We start from the raw sequence: 23,616 nt of genomic DNA, 5'->3' as shown, positions 1-23,616 counted from the left end.
CATTGGATTCTAGGTGCATTTGAATTAGTAAGACAAAAGGTCACTGACTTGCTGTTGAAAAGGAAAGAAAAAGATGTGATTTTCCAGTGATTTGGCTCTTGGCCTAGTGATTTTCATTCATCACTTGGATTCAGTGATTATTTGGCAGGGGAATGATCAATTCATAAAATATTAGTTTACAAGCATCCTTGTAGTGTACCAATACTTGAAAGTAGACTTAAATATCACAGAACCATGGAATGGTTTGGGTTGGAAGGGATCTCCAAAGGTCACTTAGTCCATATATTTTCTCTCACGTTTTCCAGATAATATGATAATTGTTTTCCCTGTTATGGGAACAACACATATTTATTTTTGTTTTATTTAACAAGCTATTTTTGTTACTTAGTTTTTCAGCAAAAAAACCTTATCAAGATAATAATTAGCAGAACCCGACCTTGGAATTTAGCTCCTCTACTCAGGTAAGCAGTAATTGAAAGAGAAATTCAGACCCAAGATCTGGATCTGGGATAAGGATTTCTGCAAAGCATGTAAATATTTAAGATAGATGACCCTGTATTTTCCTCATCACTGGTTCTTCAGCCTACCAAGTGTTGAAACTCTTCACCTACCATCTCACCAGCTAAGCACTTTCAATTCAAATTAACATCTCTCAAAGATCAATGCCATCTTTCCTCTGTCCTAAAAATGAGAACATTAGTGAATAATTTACAGTGTTGAGGGTGTTACTTTAAATGCATTACATGTAATATTAATTTAAACTGAAAATTAAAGCACATTTCTCAAAATACAAAAGTCACTTATTTTGGCTGTTTATTGTTGTTATTTGGATAGGATAGGATAGGGTAGGGTAGGGTAGGGTAGGGTAGGGTAGGGTAGGGTAGGGTAGGGTAGGGTAGGGTAGGGTAGGGTAGGGTAGGGTAAGGTAGGGTAAGGTAGGGTAGGGTAGGGTAGGGTAGGGTAGGGTAGGGTAGGGTAGGGTAGGGTAGGGTAGGGTAGAATAGAATAGAATAGAATAGAATAGAATAGAATAGAATAGAATAGAATAGAATAGAATAGAATAGAATAGAATAGAATAGAATAGAATAGAATAGAATAGAATAGAATAGAATAGAATAGAATAGAATAGAATAGACCAGACCAGACCAGACCAGACCAGACCAGACCAGACCAGACCAGGTTGGAAAGGACCTTTGAGATCATTGAGTCCTACCTATCACCCAACACTATCTAATCAACTAAACCAAGTGCCCCATCCAATCTCTTCTTAAGCACCTCCAATTATGCTGACTCCACCACCTCCCTGGGCAGCCCATTCCAATGGCAAATCACTCTTTCTGTGAAGAACTTCTTCCAACATCCAGCCTACAAATCTTTGAATGAAGATGGCCAACATACATCTTTGGAACAAGCCATGTGAGATACCTGAATCAGCCCTGTGCTTAGGCAACATGACACCCTACAGCTGGAAGTCCCATCATGTGGATACTACCAAGCAACCCTACAAAATAGGTTAGGCGTCCAATTTACCACAACATTATCTCATCTTTTGTAGATGCAGTTTTTTAAAACAGAACAGGTGAAACAACTAACATTCCCCATCAATGATTCATGTACCAAACACACAATAAACTGAACAAAAATTATTCTTTTTTTTGTTTGTTTAATTCTATGAATGAAACATCTGGGCCCCAAATATCTGTAAACCGGTTCAAAACTAAAGCTGGAATTTGAACACTTTAGCCAAGGTCTCTGGAATGAAAATCAAAGTTGCAAAGAATCTTGGAGCTCACTGCACATTTGGCTGACATTTCTAACCACGTACAAAACCTAAAATGCTGTTTCAGTGAAAGGACAACACTTCTGACAGGCATGGCAGTCAGTTCCCAGGATGTCCATAAGCTGATACCTAAGCTACATGCAGTCTCTATAGGTGAGTGAGTCCACATATATGGATTGATTTGGACATGTAGTACGCATATTCTCTACTACACATACACTCCACTAACTCTAAATAAATATACACAGGAAGTCCAAAAATTGATCCACCAAAGCACATGCTTCAGTGAAAATCTTTTGATACGAAATATTTTTGTATACTGCATTGAACTCAAACATTTTTATTCTCTCTTTATAAACAGAGAAGTCACTTTCAAAGCAAACATGTTCAATCCAGAATTATTTAGAACTAATGAGCAAATAACCGTTCAGTATTTTTAATGACTTTTTACTTCCAAGTTAATTAAGAAGAAAGGAAAGGATACATTTATTTTCTCAGAAACTTTACCATATACAAAAATAAAGTGCACAAACATAGGTGAAAAATTCAGACCTAGAAAAAATGGCTTTGATGACACTTAGATGATATTGGCTCTTTAATGTTCTATTTTTCTACTACAGATATGAGGTTCACCTAAATGTATCTTGCTTCTATAATGTAAACAGCCACATTCACAACATGAACCCATGTAAATAGGCAATATGGGCCTAGAATTATGGCTACATATTTACAGACTGAGAGTATCTGGAGTAAAATCAATTAACGTGGATTCGCACTATTGTATCTAAGCAAATTAGAGTCATTGAATGCTACTGGCCTGCTCACTGAATATTTGATTGACCTGTTAGAAATGGCTTTAAAACATGATGGGTCATAATGGCATTTCATTAATGGCTACTTGAATTCACTTCAATTGTGTGGATATTTTTTTTAATCAGATTTTAACTTTACCTGTTATGGGATAAACTCTACTTCATCTACAAACTCCTCTCTCTGGTTTTAGTTGCAGCTGACAGAACGAGTTCAGCACAGAAGGTTCACAACAGAATTTGATGTGTTTTATTGTATTAGAAATTATCAGCATGATAGCAATGAAACCTTAGTGAAGTAACTTTTTCACGAGATTTATGAGCTTACAGTTTATGTCAAGAATGTTGATTTTACCACATAAAGCATCCATGGTTCATACATGTATTTCTGCCAAGTGAGAAAACTGTTAAAGTCCATCACTTGTATAATGCTTTTAAACCTTTACAGTGCCATACATCTTAATCTCAAAAGTTCAATGAGCTGCCTCAAAGCAAGCAAACAAAACAGAATTCATCCCTGCTCTTACTAGAACATCACATCTGTGAAACATCTGATTCAGTGCTTATCTTTGAGTAGTTGCTTATGACAGAGTTCATTTTATGCTTTCTAACATTTTAAAGCTCTGGTCAAGATAGAGCTCCGAGTTAAATGAAGAGATCACAACGAAGAAAACACTAAGGCAGAAACTTTTTAACCCTTAGACTGAAGAGGAAAAGTAAGTAGCCACCATGTATCATTGCTTGAAACAGGAGAGATTTCTCCGACTTAGAAAATGCAGAAGGCAACCAAAGCTTAGCAATTTACTGGTGCCTTTCTTCTAAACACCACATAATACTAAATAAACATTAATTCATTAAGCTGCTTAACATATCTACAAAGTAAGTACAGCAAAGGAGAAATGTACTTACTTTTTGGCAGATGTCCTAGTGCTCTAAAGTTGCTGATCATAAAATGATCCAGAATAATAGTGGCAAGCAATCCGGAGGGGGAAACTACAAAGCTGGAGGGGGTGGCAAACTAGCACTCTCAGGATATTGGTGGTTGAGTAATCTTAAATTTGTATGGTTTCTTGATCAATATAAAATGGCAAGTTTTAGGAGGAATGTTCATGACAAATATAAATCCATTTTAAAATCAACTCTATGCTTCATGTTGTGTTCATTAGTAAAATCCCTTTTTGCCAATTCCAAGACCTCCTGGAAGTCCTGTTTTGCAGTTTTAGAAATACAGGACTAGTGAGAAAAATAGGGAAAAGAGAATTCAGATGTCAATGATTTTATCTGTTCTGATTTAGCATATACATACACAACTTTTCACAAAAGTAGTAGCTTGAATATTAAAAACACATCTGGATATGCTCCTTTCCAGTTCTTATAAGGCTTAGAAAGGATGGAAAAATACCGGTGCGTAATGGTTTAAGATTTTATGTGGATACCTTCACACTGATGATGTGTTTGACTTCATGAAAGCTTTTCTAGAATTCTCTCCATTTCCTTAGGAAACTTGGTAATAAAAGAGCTGTCTGCAAGAGTGTATCCTCTGGTGGAGCGCATCTTTATACAGCATATGTCCTTTAACATCATTCCCAGCCAGTACTTGAAAATTTTCTGAAACATGTTCTCAGCTAATCACAGTTACATATTTTCATAAGTCCATTTAAAAGTAGCAGTTACAAACTGGACTCAGACTGTAACATCCCTATTGTTTTCCCAAAGTATATAGTTGCAGCTTTGAGAATTATTTTTCTCCTAATTCAGCAAATGGTTGAGACAAAAGCATTCCTTTAAAAAACCTGGAAAATATTTTAACTGTATAAAAATACCATTGATAAGACGTTAGCAGAAGCATTTATTCTTGGCTTTGTTACTTTGATTCAACTATAGTAAAAAAAAAACCCCATTTGGTTAGAATGCAGTCTGTTGATAGGTGTTGGCAAGAACATAAAAAATTACCTTCATAAACAACTGAAAAAAGTTTGCTCGTTTTGTTGCTTTGCTCCTCCAAACAACATGTTCGTGGTTTAAAATAAATAAGTCATAAATAACACCAGGACTAAAAGTAAATAAAATTCTATTTGTAGTATCTTATTGTGTACCTATCATCTTGATTATTTTTCAAAGGTTTTTGGCTCACATTTACACAAAACTCTCTTCCATATTTGTGCATAGCAGAAAGGAATCCACAAGTCTGGGCTTTACTAGCTGCTGAAAATCTGAATCTTCAAGTCCATCAGGGCTCATAACTGCTAGTCTCCGTAGGGCTGCCTAGAAAAACAGAACAACACAATTATGCTGTTGAGGTTTGACAAAGCCTTCTTTACAGGAATTCATTGTAACTATCTCTAAATAACAGCCAAGGCTCAAAACCAAACTGTGCAGGTCTACAGACTCTTCTGCCTGGCCAATCTCCAATTACTGTCTTTATCTGCTAGATGAACATCCCCTCAAAGGCAGCTATTAAATGACAGTGGGGTTTGGGGCACTTTACTCAGCCCTGAGCAGTAGGGCCAGTGTGGTGTTAAGGACCACAGAGGTCAGAGTCAGAACACTTTGACAGTAAACATATCTCTGATCTGCTTGCTGCATGTCTCACACTGCCTCTTTGTATCTCAGCTCTCAGCTTCTGTCTTATTTCTGAGAAGTATAAGCCATCTGACTCAGGAAAAACATCTATTAGTTAAGTTTTATGCAATGCCCACAATAGGAATCTTAGGTACTAGTGTGCTAGAAAGAAGCTGTATATTTCAAACCATGTGGGAACAAATACAACTGACAAATCTGATTATGAGGCTGCACAATGGAAACTGTATTGATGTTTCTATTCTCTTTATAAACTCTTCTCTTAGAATTTCCCACTGGAGAAAAATATACAATTACATACCTTCTAGCAACCTGACATGACAAATGCAATGGGAAAGCAGCCTGGCTTTCCTCAAGAATCACTACCATCTTCTATAAGTAAGGTCTGATGGCTGAGATCAGTTTATCACTCTGCTGTGGTAACAATGAGCACTAAACACAAGTGTTAATCTCCTGCTTCAAAACATACAAAAAAGTAAATATACAAGCTAAAAATATAAAACAGAATGGATTTTTATTACAATACTTATCAGAGCCTGAAACAGTTTATGTCTCAAGGACAATATTTTTGCCACATCTTTATCAGAAACTGTCATTAGGCAGCTAATATAATACTACTAAAATACCAGGAGAAGTAGAATTGCTGTGACAGACAGGCCAGTAACAACTGAAGGCATGAATTCAAGGAATGTGCAGCAACAATTTCAGTTTGCTGCTATCACTATATGGCCTCTGCCCTAGCCATAGAAGATTAACAAGCCTCCTCTGCATATATAAGGAGTGACCACAGGAATGATATCTTATGCTCACATTCATGCATTCTTCATCTTGCTTAAACAAACAAAACTTCTCATATGCTGGTACAGAGCTAGCCATTAAACAAAGCTGCAATAACCAAGCTTTATTTCTGCATTTAAAATTATGTTAATACTAAAAAGCACTGTCAAACAATACTCTTCAGTCTTCATTCATCAAAACATATCTCCTAACCTTAGATCATCCATGTCCCCAGAGAACTTCCCTCTCACAGAACAGTAGGTGAAATTACTCAACTCCAAGAGTTGGTTGGGACTCATAGTACAAGGCCAGGAGCTGGAATCTTTCTCCTAAGCAGAGAAAGTGTTAACCTTCTGTTGGCCACTCCTTGGCTGGCCATTATATTGACTTGGAGAATCAAATTAAAAAGTTAAAATGGATTGTAGCAAAAGCAAGAAATCTCCCTTCCTGTCTTCAGCCACTGCATGTAAATATTTCCATACATGTGTGTGCAGATAAAGGGCTGCTGCCCCTGTGATTCAAGGCTCATTTCAGCAAACACAGCATCATCAGAGAGTGGAATTTAAAAGTTACTGAAACCTTAAATTCTGAAGTGTTCCAGTGATTTTTTTTAGTGCACAGTAATGTGAAGATGAAGCCATTTTTCCTTATATGCTTAAATCTTCAATCAAAGGATAAATAATTGACACTATAGAGGATTATGCTTAAGGGGAAAAACAAGAGACCCTGGCATGAATCTAAAACATTCCTGCAATACTTATGCATTTTGAAATCTAAAGGGCTGGGTTTTTTCTGCATTTTTCAGAATAAACATGAAAGGAAGATTAAAATGTACTTACCAGGCATGCCACTAAAACAGAATCACTGTTATTTCTTTCAGTTGGTGATCTGCAAAGTTTAATTAGGCGAGGAATACCTGAGTGCACAAAAGAGTATCAGGAGAAATAATTTACAAAAACAAACTCACTACTTTTAGACAGAGTCTTTTTTTCAGTTGTTTCATATTTATCTTCCTTAGTAGATATGATCTCTAATGCAAAGATGACATGCAAATATTTAAGGGACTGTTCATGGAGCTATGCAGTTCAGAGCAGGCATATTTAATAGATGTAAAGAATAAACAAACAAATGCATCGTTTTTACCTGCTATTGCTGCTTCAGAGTGGAAATTGTGACCCATATTTCTTCCCTAATGATTCTCCCGTGCACCCTTAAAATACTCCAGCCAAATGAATATATTCCTTTTTGTTAGATTAACCACAGCTGAATCTGCAGGGGTCCAAGTTTTCTGTCCCCTGGCAGATCCTGCTCAAGGGTTTAAACAAAGGAATGGAGGAGGCAGCACTGTCATTTGGCAAAATCTGCCACAGCTGTGCATTGAGTGGACACTGCACCTCAGGTTCCTCTGGGAAACGAGCCAGAGGTTCATTTAGCACAACATCCTCAGCCACTCTCTGGACAGACTGTACATGTAAGCTCTTCTATAAAGTGTACCAAGTGAGGCTAAAAATTAAAAAGAGCTTCTCCATAACTGACAATTCCTCCCTCTTTCAGCCTGCCATTAAGCTAGAGATACATCCTTACAGCTGAGCTTCACGGCTGCATCGGCCACTTCAGGATCTCGGCTGAGTCGTGCCAATGTCACTGCAGATTTCTGTTGGACTCGCTCACAAGCAGCAACTTCTGCTGAATTTCCTGAAGATGATCTTTCAAAGAGCATTTCCATTAAAAGTTGAACGCCTAAAAGGATATAAAAGCCACTGTTATCTTCCCTTTAACAAAAAAAAACTTAGCTCAAAAAAGTGGAATGTAAAAAAGCAAGGTGGGTAAATACAGACCAATCACTGCCCAAACAGAGCATGAAGAATGTATAAATGTGGACTGTAGTTTGGCCAGCAGCATTCAGGCACATCTAATCTGTGCAAAAAGTTTGTCTTCACTACGAAGCTATAGAAATTCTGGAACTAGAAAATACACTAATTCTTCTCTCCTCCAATTTCTTGGCTGGTCTAAAAGTTGGTCTTTTACACAAGAGGACACAGCCTCAAGCTGCACCAGGAGAGGTTTAGACTTGATGTTAGGAAGAAATTCTTCATAGGGAGAGTGATTGCCAATTGGAATGGGCTGCCTGGGGAGGTGGTGGAGTCACCATCACTGGAGGGGTTTAGGAGGAGACTTGATGGGGTGCTTGGTGCCATGGTTTAGTAGATTAGATGTTGTTAGATGATGGGTTGGATGTGATGATCTTGAAGGTCTCTTCCAACCTGGTCTATTCTATTCTATTCTATTCTGTTTCATAAATTTATTTCAGTTAAACCAAGTGCAGTTCCTTATTTGCTTCTAAAGTAACCTGAAGGTAATCGCTAAACTGAAAACCTGTAGTGACATATTTCAGAACTTTACATGAAGTTTTGCTTTTAATTAAACTTCTTTTTAAAGCAATTTAAATTCTTTAAAATATTTTATCTTAATCTCTTTAAGGGTATTTTAGAATGAGGGATCATTTAACAATGGGCATGGTGGAATTCTGCCTCTGAAGTTTGCTGTGCAACTAACTTTCCACTTCAGAAGAGACAATGTCATCCATGCTGAAATGGTTTCATTAACTTATTTCCTGTAGGAGTTGATATTCTTATTGTAGCAGCACAAAAACAGGTGAGACTGTACTGATTTCTACTTTCTAGATTATTTTAAATGTAACAACAATTATGTGCTATTAGATTGCACATGCCATTAGGCATTCAGATTGCTTCAGGTAGCATCAGAGGATTTTAACTGTTAGAACATTTACATAAATAATTAAGGGAATTAGCATCAGAATCATGCAGCTAGATAATACTCAATCAACATATAAAAAAATAGTTAACGTTGAGAAGAAAATTTATTTACACTTCCCAGGACTCAAAGATGCTTCTCAGTTTGTGAATCTGGCTTGTGACCAGCATCTGATTGTTACAACATTAGGTGGATACAAAAAGCCTTTCTACACAAGATGAATGTTAACCCTTTTTAAAAGCCTGGGGGCAAATGCCTCTGTGAGCTTCCATTCCTGACTGCATATGCAAACCCTCACTTCATCACATTGTGCTTGCTAAGCCACACGTACAGCTCCACATACTGTAGTATCCAGCAGGAAGCTAGGCCTAGTAGGCATAGCTGCTAGTATAATTTCATGAACTTCAGTCAGTTTTCTGCTGTAGTAGAAGTGGATGAAATACACCTGTCCCAAACAACAAAAGAGTTTTTGGTGTGCTCAAGTAAATAGATAGCCAAGTTACATAACCAATCTATTAATCACAAAGGAACGTAAAATCTTCCAGGCTCTATCTGAATTGTCAGTGCCAACAAAACAGAAGACATAGCACAAGTCAAAGACAAATCACCAACAGGATATTATCTACCCAGTCCTATAAATACAGACACAAAATGCAGGTAAGCAAGGCCTGGTACCAGATGATGCCTTTCAATGTGTAAGAATTGATACCTTATTCAATGTAATCACCAGAAAAAAACGTTCTTTAAATACTTTGTTCTACCTTGCTTGGCATCTGTCAATAAGCCATGCAGACAGAGGACTGCAGCAATTGGCCACACAAGCAAAGTTTTCCAAAGCAGTAGAAATTTATTTCAGTTACATAGAACCACCCCAAGGATTCACCTTGCACTCTACAGCAATGCATAGTATCCAGCAGAGACAGGATGCAAAATGAAGGATTATTAGCAAAGACTTTCTCCTTCACTTGCAGCCACTAAGTTTCCGTCTACTCACATTCTCCACAATCACACACAGAATTCAGGTCAAATACATACCATTTCCTTCAATGATTTCTGAAGCACACTGATCCAAGACAGACATGTTTGCCAGTATTGTTACTACCTGTTATTAAAAAGAAAAGGAAATATGAAGTACAGCCCTACCATTCAGTAAGATTGAATACCATGGTGGTTTACAAAATTAGTATGGCCAATTAGTATGGTCATTAGTATGACCCAATAAAATTCAAAAGCAGATCAGTGTGTTCCCATCTCTGTGATTTCTTAGGGATCTTTATTTTACATATGGCTGCTACCTGAAACCTAGACAAGAAAAGTAAACCCACTTTTTCTTAGGCTTCTATACCCATGCATGGAAGTCTGTTGTATACGAATCTGCACACACAAAAAAATTGTTCGGTGGTCAAGTTGTTCAGTGGCCAAAGAGGAAGATACAAAGTTAAATAAACCAAACAAACAAACAAATAAAAAAACCAAACCCAACCAACAGAGAAAACCCTGAAGTCCTGAATTCAGCTAGCAGGTGCCTGCCCTCAGGACCAATCCTGTAGTCACATTCTAGCTCAGGCAGAGCTCAGAGTGAAGGCTAAAAACCAGCAGACAGCATATGTTCAGTAGTGATAGGTTATTGCTCCCTTTCTGCTTCAGCTGAAATGTTGTGAAATCCTCACAATAGATTTGGAGTTTTGAGCCTTGATTCAAGGGAGCATTTAAGGAATACTTTTCAGTTTTATTGAAGCTGCAAGTTGTGTATGTGTCAAAAAGCACTGTCCCAAAATGAGCTGGATTTAAAAAAATCCATGTATACCTTTTTTAAGTCAAAGCCAAGATTAGGTTTCATACCAACAGAAGCAATGTTTGAGGTAATCATTTACACAATTTCTTTTCCAACACAGTCTGTTTTCAACAGCAAGCCATTGACAGAGACTGGATCATACAGAGCTGTTGGCTTTCAATCACACATTTTCCTTCAGTGGTGTCATGTGTCCAGATATTCTATTTTACTTTATCATTCGAATAATTTGCTTTATGCATGCAGATATATCAATATTAACAGCATATGTGAGGGACCAAATAATAAATATTAAGGTCATTAGAATACAATATTGAAATATTCTAGTCATGAGGTCTATGTTGATAGGTTGGACTCGATGATCCTCGAGGTCTCTTCCAACCTTAGTTACACTGTGACACTGTGAAATAATATTATTTCTTGAGATATTTTAATTTCCTCTATTCTAGTCAAGAAAAATTGATCAGCAACAAAAATTTGAGAGCTGGTTATCTGCTTTTTAATGGTACAATATAAGTTAACAATCAAGCAAACTTCTTAGAGGTAAGTAGGCATGAGATCAGATTGAGATCAAATCACCATTCTGATCTCACTTTGCCATTTATTAACAAGGATGACTCATTTTGGATGCTGTGACATAAAGGTCTTCCACTTTTGAAGGTAGTGCTACTGTGTCATCTCTCTGAATAAATATACTTGCTTAGGATGCAAATGAGTTGCTGAAACTACAGAGTGACAGGTAGAAATATGGTAACTCAGTATATGTCTATGTATTTATTCCATATTAATTATTAACTGTGTTTCAGGCAGAGTGTATATGTTTTCTCATTCTAAATTATATCCTGTTAATGAAAATTGCTTCCTCTATGCAGCATCTGTACCCCATGTGGCTCTCTAAGCCACAGATGAGAATTCAATTAACCACAATTTGAATACATGCCAATTATTCCACTGCTTCAAGTTATTTTGTCTAATAAGTATTTTCATACATAAAAATATTTTGTGTGTATCTTCTGACGCCAAAAATTATTTGAGGTTATAGCTACACTTCCTTTGTGTTGATTATGTGGGCCCCTATATTTTGCAATGCCTTTATGAGCTAGCCTAATAGGTTTATATGTAGCCTTCTCCAGAGGAGTTCAGTATTCAGTATTCAGTATCACCAAGGTTGGAAGAGACCTCAAAGATCATCGAGTCCAACCTGTCACCACAGACCTCATGACTAGAGTAGGGAGGACACTACTGCCCACTGCAGGCTTGAACTCACAACCTTCCCATTAAGGGTCCTCTGTGCTACCAAGTGAGCCACTACTTAAGTTAAAACTACAAGTTATTTTGAGATAATGCTGTAGCAAAGTTTCCAAGTGTTAGTTGTCAATGTATTCGTTTTGTTCATCCAGTAACTCTCTTTTCTTCAGTTGATAACAGGAGCCTCACCACCAATAACAGTCAAGTTCTACCTGTATGCCACCTTTTAAATTCTTAGTAGGACTTGAAAGGCAGTTAAACTGTAGATTAGCTCACTCCACAGAGTCAGATTTTTGTGTCCTAAAAAAAGAAGACACATTCTCCTGTGTTGTAAACAATGTACCATGAAACAGCACATAAGCACGTAATAGGCAAGCTGAATCAAATTTACTCTAAATGCTGTATTTCTGCTACACTTCCCTATTGAAAAATTCAATATACATGCATCTTACACAAAAATTCCACTGCAATATGGACCAAAGTTCAATGAATTTTAATACTAAAGATGAAATCTCTAGAGGAAAACAAACGTAAAGTAAACTTAATTTGCTTTGAAGAGCAACACTTCCATGAGCACTGATGTCAATGAAGTCTCATTTCTTTTAGAAATTAGAGTTGGTCAAAATCCACAAAGAGCACTTTTCCAGTGGCATCTCTCCCACTGTAGATTTCATAGTTTTTGTCTAATAATAATCAGGCACACAGTACAATATTTTCAGTTCTAGTCTGCTTTACACTGAACTAGAGTTAATCTAATTGGAATCAGGGGCTGAGTATGTGGGAGGAAACTTAATTGCTCTTATTTTAAAGGAGGCACAAAGTGCAGAGAACTACTTCAGCTGCCACTAACTCAAGTAGAGCAGTCACGAAGTGATTTCTGGGGCCTTCCTAGAAAGTAATAGTAGCAAAACTGTTTATGAGCTCACTTGCTCAAAAGCAAAACTGAAATCACAAATTTCACCCGGGCAATGACTCTGCTTCAGGAAAAAAAAACACAAACCAAAACAAACAAACTAATTAACTGAAAAACACCAATAACAAGGAAAAAAAAGATGAGTGGCAAAGCTCAAAGGTCATTTGAAATCTGCCATCTCATTTCCTGGAGGACTGAACACAGGACAAGAAATGCAGCAAAATGCATTCATAAACATCTCCAATTTATAGCTTTAAGATTGCTACAGCCTGGAGCAAAGTGTGTATAGTTTGTGCAGTAAACAGCCCAGCACCAACCTGATTGTACTGTGAACCTGGCAGGTAAGGGCAGGATATAAAAACTGCAATGAATTGTGCTGACATAGCACTTTTCCTCTAGAAAGACTCCACTAAGTTCAGTGTCTGCCCAACTTCACAGATAATTAAACAAAAATACAGAAAAGCTAAATTCTTTCTTCAAAATCAGAACCGATCCCAGGAATAGAAACCTCAACACACTAAGCTAGAAAAAAATAGCAGTTTCCTTCAACTGAGTTGAGATTTTACTCTTCCAACTCACCCTCTTGTTTTGCAAGTTGGAGCATGTTGCCTTATCCTGCATCAAACCTAAATTTGAAAGGTGGAATTTTTTACTGCCTAGACTGTCATTTTGTCTCAAAAAACGATGTAGTGTTTAAGAAAGAGAGTCAATGTTGGACCACTGAAATGTAATAATCCATAACATAAACCACACAACACCAGTCAACACAGCTACTTACATTTTTATACTGGTCAAAGGAGTGTTGAACTGCAGAAAGGATATGGGAACATGCTGTTGAATCACTTGGGACTGTTAAGTGTTACGTGTAGCTGATCTTGAAAGTAATTTGAGGACTAGACAGGAAGCTTAGGTCTACTGAAGTGAGATGTGACATGGGCAAACCACAAAGCTTTGTTTTCAACCCTGTCACTGGCTGCTTGCATAACATGCCACGGGTGATTGAGTCACAGGGTACCACATATATTTTGTCTCTGAGAAAGACCTGCTGATGGCTCAGCAGTGGAAGAGGTATTCCTCTTCTGACACAGTTGGGAGAGGGAGCTCCTCCTTCCACACTCTTTTGCTTTAAGAAGCATAAACAAGGAGTCTTCTTCAACTGCCTTCAGTGCCTGCAGCATCTTCCAAACACCAATAGGAAATAATTTAGCAGGGGGAAAAAAAAGGCAGAAAAATTTCCATTTTCTCCATCCAACTCAAAAGCCTGTCTCCACATCAAAACTTTTGAGACCTAACTCACTGATTTTAGACCTAGAAATAACCACTTTAAAATGTATGTGCTCACTGTACATTAATTCCCTGGCTGAAGATCACAAGCTGTTAAGAATATACCTCCACACCTTCACAGGTAAGGTGAGAATATGAGCAACACTGAAGGGACAGGTGGGAATGCAGAGAGAAAAGAATTATTATACATAAACATACTGTGTACAAACATATATATTTCACTTATTCCTATGTAGAGTCTAAGATGATGGTTCAAATCAAGAAAGCCCTGAATGATAAGGGGTTTAGCTAAGTCCTTCTTCTGGCAGTGCTTAAATGCCATTAAGACATCTGACTGTATCCATTATACTGTCGAATTTAGGCATGAACGCTTCTGAAAGGTTATTTTGATACTCCTTTGAAGTAAATAACATTTTATCTAAAAAACAAATATCTGCAGCATAAAAAAGAGCAGGACATATTCATACCCAAAGCTAGAGGCTGTGCTGCTTTTCTCTCTAGCTAAATGTGTTCTCCTCACTGCAACAATGAGGCACAGAGCAAATTAAAAGGTAAAACATTCCATAAAATTGTCACAATTTACAGACATCCTTCCCCCAATTACAACATTGAAACAATTACTCTTCTGAAAGGTGAACAATCTACTCAAACACTTATTAGTTCAGAAATCTGAAGGAAGACTTTCTCTTAAGGCTATTGCATCACCCAAACTGCTTGATGAGTAACACTGTCAGCTCTTCAAGACAAGGTGTGCAGTACTTGGATTCTTTTTGAACATGAGGTGCTCAGTTACAGAAGAGCACAAAGCAGGATTGTATAGTCCTCATCGCTACAGAAATAACAGAGACAGCGCACCACAGTAAACCTTGCACCTTTCTGATCTGGTTTTTCACTCCAAGAAAGAATGTAAGGGGTTATTTGAGATAATAGTTCTAGGAAGGAAGCCATTGAGTTCTCCATTCTTCTAGCTAATGACACACACTACAAACTGCAGAAGGATGGAACTAGTTCCTTTCCTGAAGCCACAGGTATTTCTTTAAATGTCTGTCTTCCTCATGCAAATAAAAAGACTTGCTGTGCTAATTTGCTTGCTAGAGCAAACTCACAGCTGACACCATAATTAAGATGAGGGGATAAATAAATAAAATAGTTAACTATAAGACTGTACAAGATGAAAAAAAAAATCAAATAACATGAAGATTTGTATATATGTAATAATAGTGTACAACCATGTTAAACATTACAACTGATGTCCCTGACTTTGCTCAAAGAACAATACAGCAATTATGGCTTAACTCTATCTCTTAAACACTCCTGAGCTGGAAAACTACTGAGTGCCCTGTTAATACATGCTAAAGCAGCCCTAGTAACCCTGAGGTCCCTCATACCTTGATTTCTATGGCCTGGCTCTTGTTGAAGGGTTTATATGGCAGTGCAGAACCCACATCTACCATAAATCATCTTTTGGCTACTTCAGAGACAGAAAGGGGATGGACTTGTGAGACTCAAGTTACAGACTTTGAGTTATATTCACACTGTCTCATAAAAAGAAGAAGGTTAATAGAGCTGACTAGCAAACACCAATCCTTAATAATAACTACTGAAACCCTCAAGCCTCATCATACATGTTACTCTGCTGAGGTAAAATTTGTCACCGAGATGCCAAGTAAGCAGTGTCTCTGCAGCATCTCATTGTGTGGCAGTACCTGAGAGGAACAAAAGAATTCTGTCTGACTTAATCTGTGCATTAGCACAGACCATTAATTTTCACCATTAATATTCTGTGTCTCTTTACTTAAAAAACTGACCAAAAAAAAAAGGAAGTCCAAAAGTACATCAGCAATATTTGGCAGTAAAGCTTGCAAACCATCTACCATGCAGTTAGAAATTGATTCAAAGCCCACCAACGTCAATGGGCTGAGGATCAGATCCTTACTCAGCTTTTGGAGCCAATTCATCTTTGAAATGACAACTATATTTAGGCTGCAGTCTCCATATATATCTTATTTGCCTCAATGCTCTGTCCAGTGAACTTCTGAATACCTCCACAGATTGAGGTTATATAGCTTCTCTGGTCCTCTGTCACTGTTTGGCCACCTTGATGCAGGAGGGCAGAAATTAATTCTAGTGTCTTAGAAATATGGAACTTTGTTGTATTTATTGGGGGGTTGAGTTTTGGGGGTTTGTTGTTTATTGGTTCTGAGGGGTTTGTTTGGCGGTTTCTTGGTTTGGGGTGGGGGTTGTTTGTTGGTTTTGGCTTAGGTTTTGGGGTGGGTTTTCAAAATCACATTAAAAGCTGTGGTATTTCAGAATACTCAATAGAAAACTAAATAGAAGTGGATAAAAAGCCATATATTGGAAAAGAAGCAAGAACAGAAGACATGAAAGTGGCTTAGGTTGGACTATGTCAAGTCAGACAGAGCTGAAATGGGTTGACTTTTACACAAATGTACTCAGGCAGCATTTTGCTGAGAAACCACTCACTTGATCTCGGGAATACGGAGTATCCACTATGTGTTTGTCTGAGCATGCTGCTAGAAGAATCTTCATTGCATTTAACTGGAGCAATATTTCACAGGCCATTGTGTCAAAGAAAGTAATATTGGCAAGAGCTGCTGACGCCAGCAGGAAAACTTCACCAGACGATGCTTCTTTGCACAGTTCTAGGAATGCAAGAAAATAAGCTGAGTAAAAGCCATTCTTTTATTACAAAAACCATGCTTAGGAATTCCAAAGCAATATTTACAGCAGCTTGTGCTAGTAATCCTAGCATCTAAGACCAAGCACATAATGATCAACATGAAAACCAAACCAAACAATTTTATCAATTATATAGTTTCATGTAACTGCTTAGGTTGGAAATTACCTTTAAAATCCAGTCCAACTATTATCCTAGTATAGCCAAGTCCACCACCAAACTGTGTCCCTAAGTGACACATCTACACATCTTTTAAATAACTCCAGGCATGGTGACTCAACCACTGCCCTGGGCAGTGTGTCCCAGGGCTTGACAGTCCTTTCTCATGCCCAGTCTAAACTTCCCTTGGCACAACTTGAGGCTATTTTCTCTTGTCCTATCAGCTGTTACTTGGGAGAAGAGATTCACCCCCACTTTGCTGACACCTCCTTTCAGGAAGTTGTGGAAAGCAATAAAGTCTCCCCCTCAGCCTCATTTTCTCCAGGTTAAACAACCAAAATGAAAGCTTCTGGTAGTTGAGGGGGATGGAGCACAGTGCAGAAATAAGAGATTCCTCTCTTTAGAAAGTAATGAGAAATATCATCTCAATTTTCTGAAGTATCTTTACTAACCCAGCTTCAGGAAAACCTTGCTGCCACTTTTGTCTCATTTTACCATGGATCAGAGGCCTAGACAGGAAAGATTTTTTTAGTTGTCTCATAACAATGCCCATGGATTATATTATATTGTACTTTCCTTCTAAAGTATTATAGAAATTTGGATGCAGTTGTGAGCTTGAGTTCTAGCAAGTTTTGAAATTACAGCAGGCATAAATATTAGCAACTATTAGAAACTGCTATTTTATTTATAGGACAAGAGGATGTTTTGTTGAGTCTTTTCTGTGGCTCTTGCAGTACAATTTCCCACAGATATTATTTTGACAAATTTGCATAAACTCTGTTTAAATATGAACTGGAATAAAAAATTCATTTAGTAATGGCAGGATGCTCTGATTTAGAATTATAAATAACTGATTTCATGTATCTGTTGAGGAAAGAAATAGCAAACATTATTTAGGGAGTATTTCTAACAAAAGATAGTCCTAACCCAACCTATTCTTTTAACTGGAAAGATTCAGAAGTCCCATAAAGAACTTACTGACAAGTGCTGTTACAATTTCTTCCATATTTTCCAGAAAGCTGCTGAGATGCTGAGTGAAGGTGAGATGTGGAGATGTGATCTGTGCAATAACTGCTGCTGCTTCTGCATGAGTAGCTTCAGAGTGGCTGTTATCAGTAAGAATGTCAGCCAGGCACAGTATCCCATCAACCTATGGAAAAACAATAGGTATGGGTTGGAAATACTCCAGAAAATACATCTGCAACCAAATATGGGTTTAGAGTTCTCTTTTCTTGGCTGTGGTAAAAAACAAGTTGATTTATTTAACAATATATATACACACACACACACACACACACTTACACTTGGTGGTATTTATGACATCAGAAGTTTCAATCTAGCAAATACAAATGAGTTCAGCATGAAAGTTTGTTGACCAGCAAAAAATCCTGCATTTCCTTCTCACTTAATATTTCTGCTGAACTCATTTTGGCCAACCCAACAAGCCTTTGCTGACAAATATCTGAAGCTAGGCATTAATTCAAACCAAGCTGTGCTAAGTAAATGCTAACTGCTACTATGCCACACCCTCACCTGAGCTCTTGTCTGAGTGTTCTCACTGTGAGACTCAAGCCCGAGTGTAAAGCAAGTTCTTCACAGACTTTTGTGTCTTGATGTTTTTTTGGTTAGATTTTTTTACGTTTGTTTTTTGTGAACTTACCACACAGCCAGTGCAGAATCAAAAAGACACTATTAAGGAGAAACCCTGATCAAACTGTACCCAATGAGCTTCCACAGGTCCCGCATTGAAGCTAAGTCTATACATCTCTTCCCTACTTGTAAGAGAAACTGTGCAGGGGGTTGTTTAAAAATCAGTAAAATATACATAGTTTTTATGCTTTTAGCACATCTGAAGTGTTCTAAACTCACTCCTTACAGTTTAGACAGACACATCATAGGTGCACACCTTGCTCTGGAAGACCCTTTGGTACATTGAAAGACTGCAGCAGAGCATAGCCAGTGCAACAGCTTAAACTGCAGAAATGTGTCAGCTGCTAACAACCAAACTCAGCACAGGAAGGTTCTCTGAAGAATAAGACAACCTATGAACTTTCAGATTAACAGGAGTATGTTTCTTCCCCTGTTTAACATACCCTGAATAATTTGTGTTGTCAGGCAGGTAGATAGATGCACTTAGAGGGGACAGAGCATAAAGATTTATGCATTTAAATGTGGACATGTTTATGTCAAATCTGCATTATTTCATTATTAAAATCCTTACGAGCACAAAACTGATGTAGAGTACAGCTTACAAATAATCAGAGCTTTTACAGACTTCACTGAGTAACTTTTTATAAAACTCACCTTATTTATTTGAAGTTCTGAAAAAGTGTACAGTCAGTTGCTTTATGTGTTGCTTGGATACAAAGAGGATATGAAGGCTTAACACTGAAATAGACTTCAATGGTCAAGAGAAAAACAAACCTACATTTGTGTTGTGCACTCACCAAGACTGTTTTTCAGGTCTGTTCAGAGTGCATTCTCTCTCTATTCAAAGCTGCCTCAGAACATGCATGTGAAGTCCTATCCATTATTTCACAAAGGGTATTAAGCAAATCTCTTATTCATGGTTTTATTATTCATTAACACAAAATGCTGAGTTATCTTAATTACTTATCCTGCAGTGGGGATGAATTAAATTATTTGATAAGTACTGGCAGTTTCTGTGTTTTACAAGTCCTCAGACTGATGGGAGCAAAAATTACCCTCTGGAAGATTATTCATTGGGATGCACTTTTTAATAGGCAATAGACTATATCATTGGAACTCTAATAACAAAGATAAATACAAAAGAAATTACAACTCTATTTTTCCTCAGATTACAAATGGGATTTAGTACAGAAGCTCAAGTACTGGCAAGAAGAGGAAGAATAAATTTTCAACATTAAGCTTTTTCTTGACAAGCTTTCAACATTAATCTAACTACAGCAAAATATTTCCTCTTAGTTATGGCAGAATTCTACAGCTTGAAACAGCAGATTCACATAATTCACTTGGCTTCAAGGTATATTAATAGATCTCAGTGTCAAGAATTAATATATGTTCTCACAAGATGATTTAGTAGCCAAAGTGTGCTAGACAATATCGTATGCAAAAACCCCCAACTTTGTCACCTTGAAACCTCCCCAGATCACACCTTGTCTGGGGGCCGCAGGATGCTAATAACAACAGTCAGTGTAAAAAGTTTAATCTATTTTGAGGCATTCAAAGAAAAAAAAAAACTTCACAAGAAATTTCTTAGATTGGTAACAGGATACAGCAACCCTCAGCTTTACATTTACTGGTTAAAATTCACTGGGCCAACTCTTACTCAGTGACCTCGACAAAATGACTTTAGAGTAGTTTTATGCTATTGGAGGACAGGCGATGGCTTATGAAAGATGGGTACAAGCACATGGCTAGATTTTCCCATCACCACTGACTGTTTGGATCTACATCATAAAACAGAAGCTTCTAACAACACAAGACTGTACCAAACTTTTAAATTACTTTTATTATATATATATATATTAGCATCCTTCCCCCAGAGTTGATGAATTGTAAATAGAAGTGCATATATGTTTAGATAGATAGATAGATAGATAGATATAAAATATATATTTTGGATCCCTGAAACCAGTACTGGGTAGTTTCTTGTCATTCTGTTCAGAATCACCTAAAATACTAACAAATTCAGCCTAAAAATGTGCCCTACACACTTTGGTCTCCATTCTTAAATATGGGAACTAAACTAAAATAATTCTACTTCAGCAGGCAACCCCATTTGTAAGTGTCTAGCAATAAATTTTAAAATGACAGGGGAACAATCTAATAAAAGCACTTTAACATCCAAAAAGAAATTGCTGCTCAAAGCATTTTTATAATTAGTTTTCACACTGAAAGGAACTTTGGATCGCTGCCCTGTTTTCTGTTTAATTTTGGTGAAGTAATCAGCTAAATGTCAAATCTGTTCATCACCTTGGCAATACAAAAGAACCAGTTAGCCAGATAATGCAAACAAATGAATTCCATGAATGCAACAAAATGCTGTGGAGACCCTGCCTTTGAGGAATAGCATTCAGTAAATGCTCTATCACCAATATTTCAATATTGATAACTGGAAAAATGCCAGGAACTTATGAGCATAGCCCTGTTACAGAAACTTAATCCAAGTGGCAAAATAAATCCATGACCACTTCACTTCATAGATCAAGTCTTCTGAAAGGAAAATAATTTTTCTCCACAACAGAAATGAATGAGTTCTGGGGCAGCCCTCTTCTTTCTTCAGGACACCTGCTCTTCCTACTAGAAATCTTAAATAAAGTTAGGTATTTGTTAAGGATACTAATACACAATTTGGGATGAATTGCTTTGATAACTTCATGATCTGAAATATTACACAAAAATCTTGACTTTCTACTTCCCACAAGGAGGTTCAAGGCAGAGTTGCCATGCCATTTCATGAAGCGAGACTCATAGCCTTCTTTTCAGTCCATCTTCATTTGTATTACATGCTGCTAAAAGCCTTCTCTCACACTATGACTTCCCCTAAAATTCCTGTTTGTCCACCCTTAACACTCAGATGATCTTGACACTAGTAAATTTCTCCAAAGGTTTTTTGGGGTTTTTTTTGCATTCTCAAATTCATCTCCTAGGTCATCTTGCTGAGTCTGGAATGCCTTACAAGCTATTAGCAAATCTCCCACTGTCAAATCTGTGAACAGCACTATCAACATACATCTGGATGCTTCTGGTAGAGCAGAACCAGCAGGTTCCAAAGCAGTTTTAAAAGATGATTGTAAGGGGGACGTTGAGATGCAAATATAAGACAGCAAATGTGGAAACAAAACCAAAAAGGCAATCACCTCTTAAACATTGTCTCAAACTTCTCAGGAGGGTGGAGGAGAATTTAAAAAGCAGAGGCTGAAAAGAATCAAGGACTGACAGATCAGAGTTGTGTTTGTTTCATCCTTTCACATGTACGGTGTATTAGCACTTTAAACTTGAAGCTAGGACAGGTTAACTCTACAAGTGAAGATACAAACACTAGCAGACTAACTAGAAAATGCATAGTTTGGTGAAAGCCCAAACATATTAACATTTATAGGATGAGTAAGAGTGTGACAGAGGGGGAAGGAAGGAAGAAAACATTACCATATTCAGAAAATGCTTGAATTTGGCACTTAATATTCTTTGAACACAGTGTATTTCACTCCACAGATGATCATATAAAAAAAGGAAGTCACTTTACTGTTCTGCAACTCCATTGAAAATGGATCCATAGACTGGTATTTTGATGACTTGTTACTTGTTAAATGAATTCTTGATCGTCAAGGTTAAAGTATATCTTGTGTCAACTTCTGCAACTTATTCTACATCTGTAGAAGGTCTATAAGTCTTACTTAATTTTTGTTGAAATAAAGGAAGGGAAAAGGAATAGAATAGAATAGAATAGAATAGAATAGAATAGAATAGAATAGAATAGAATAGAATAGAATAGAATAGAATAGAATAGAATAGAATAGAATAGAATAGAATAGAATAGAATAGAATAGAATAGGAATAGGAAAGGAATAGGAAAGGAATAGGAAAGGAATAGGAAAGGAATAGGAAAGGAATAGGATAGAATAGAATAGAAATAGAATAGAAATAGAATAGGAATAGAATAGACCAGACCGGAAGAGACCTCCAAGAACATCAAGTCCAATCTATCATCCAACACTATCTAACCAACTAAACCATGGCACCAAGCTCCCCATCCAGTCTCTTCCCAAACACCTCCAGGGATGGTGATTCCACCACCTCCCTGGGCAGCCCATTCCAATGGCAAATCACTCTTTCTGTGAAGAACTTCTTCCTAACATCCAGTCTAAACCTCCTCTGGCACAGCTTGAGACTGTGTCCTCTTGTTCTGCTGCTGGTTGCCTGGGAGAAGAGACCAACTCTCACCTGGTTACAACCTCCCTTCAGGTAGTTGTAGACAGCAATAAGGTCTCCTCTGAGCCTCCTCTTCTCCAGGCTAAGCAACCTCAGCTCTCTCAGCCTCTCCTCATAGGGCTTGTGCTCCAAACCGCTCACCAGCATTGTTGCCCTTCTCTGGACATGGTCCAGCAACTCTACCCTGGATGCAATGATCTTTCCTACTTGAACAGTTGCCCTGCAGATACAAACTGCCTTAGCTCCCTTAACTGAGAGCTATGCCAATTTATACTGGATGAAGAGCTGGTCAGCTATTTTTCAAATGAGATGATATATTAATAGAGTGATGCCATTAAAATGCCCACAGATACTATTCCAAGTAATCAAAGCTACTGGAGCAGTTCCATGGCAGCAGCAGTGACCAGTGAACCAAACTGCAATGATTTTTATAACCACTGCTGTACCACAGTAGGCATGGGACCTAATTTATAAGCTACATTGTATACACAGCAGAATAGTGTGGGGCTGAATAAAGGTTGAATGGTTCCCAACTCTGTAGCTTTAAAACTCCTGGCAGTAATCTTTGTATCTAAATTGTCTGTGAGTAGATGCTTTGGTTCATGGCAACTTAAACTAAAACTTCCCTTTTAAACTTCCCTCCTTTGGAACATAATCAAACCAATGAAGAGGAATTTGTTCCTCCTTGGTTTTAGCCATCAAGGGGCAGCACAAAGCTTGTCTGCTCTTTACAAGGATCATTATATGCCATCAAAAAAAAAAAAAAAAACCTCTTTCAAAGTTAAAAAGGGAGACAGCTGGCTGTATCAGCTTGAAGGATGCATTAAATACAGCAATGCCTAAGTAGCAGCCTTGCAGCCATGCTACAGCACAAAAAAACTGCAG

At 37.5% G+C, this 23,616-nt stretch overlaps 1 protein-coding gene across 1 annotated transcript in view; it reads right to left on the bottom strand.

The window, feature by feature from the left end:
• Positions 1–1,640: 1,640 nt before the first annotated feature.
• INSC (INSC spindle orientation adaptor protein) overlaps positions 1,641–23,616 on the bottom strand; it is a 103,860-nt gene continuing 81,884 nt past the window's right edge. Inside the window, exons 8-13 of the mRNA XM_068148595.1 lie at positions 17,794–17,965; positions 16,443–16,621; positions 9,757–9,823; positions 7,531–7,686; positions 6,786–6,862; positions 1,641–4,854 (exon numbers count right to left, since the gene is read on the bottom strand). Coding sequence (XP_068004696.1) covers positions 4,726–4,854; positions 6,786–6,862; positions 7,531–7,686; positions 9,757–9,823; positions 16,443–16,621; positions 17,794–17,965 — 780 coding nt within the window. The 3' untranslated portion in view covers positions 1,641–4,725. The remainder of the gene's footprint in view (positions 4,855–6,785; positions 6,863–7,530; positions 7,687–9,756; positions 9,824–16,442; positions 16,622–17,793; positions 17,966–23,616) is intronic.

The sequence above is a fragment of the Melanerpes formicivorus genome, unplaced genomic scaffold (genome assembly GCF_026170545.1).
Source record: "Melanerpes formicivorus ecotype bairdi unplaced genomic scaffold, bMelFor1.0.p_v2 SCAF_16, whole genome shotgun sequence".
In the NCBI taxonomy this organism is placed as follows: Eukaryota; Metazoa; Chordata; class Aves; order Piciformes; family Picidae; genus Melanerpes; species Melanerpes formicivorus.
This window is presented reverse-complemented; position numbering and strand designations above follow the sequence as displayed.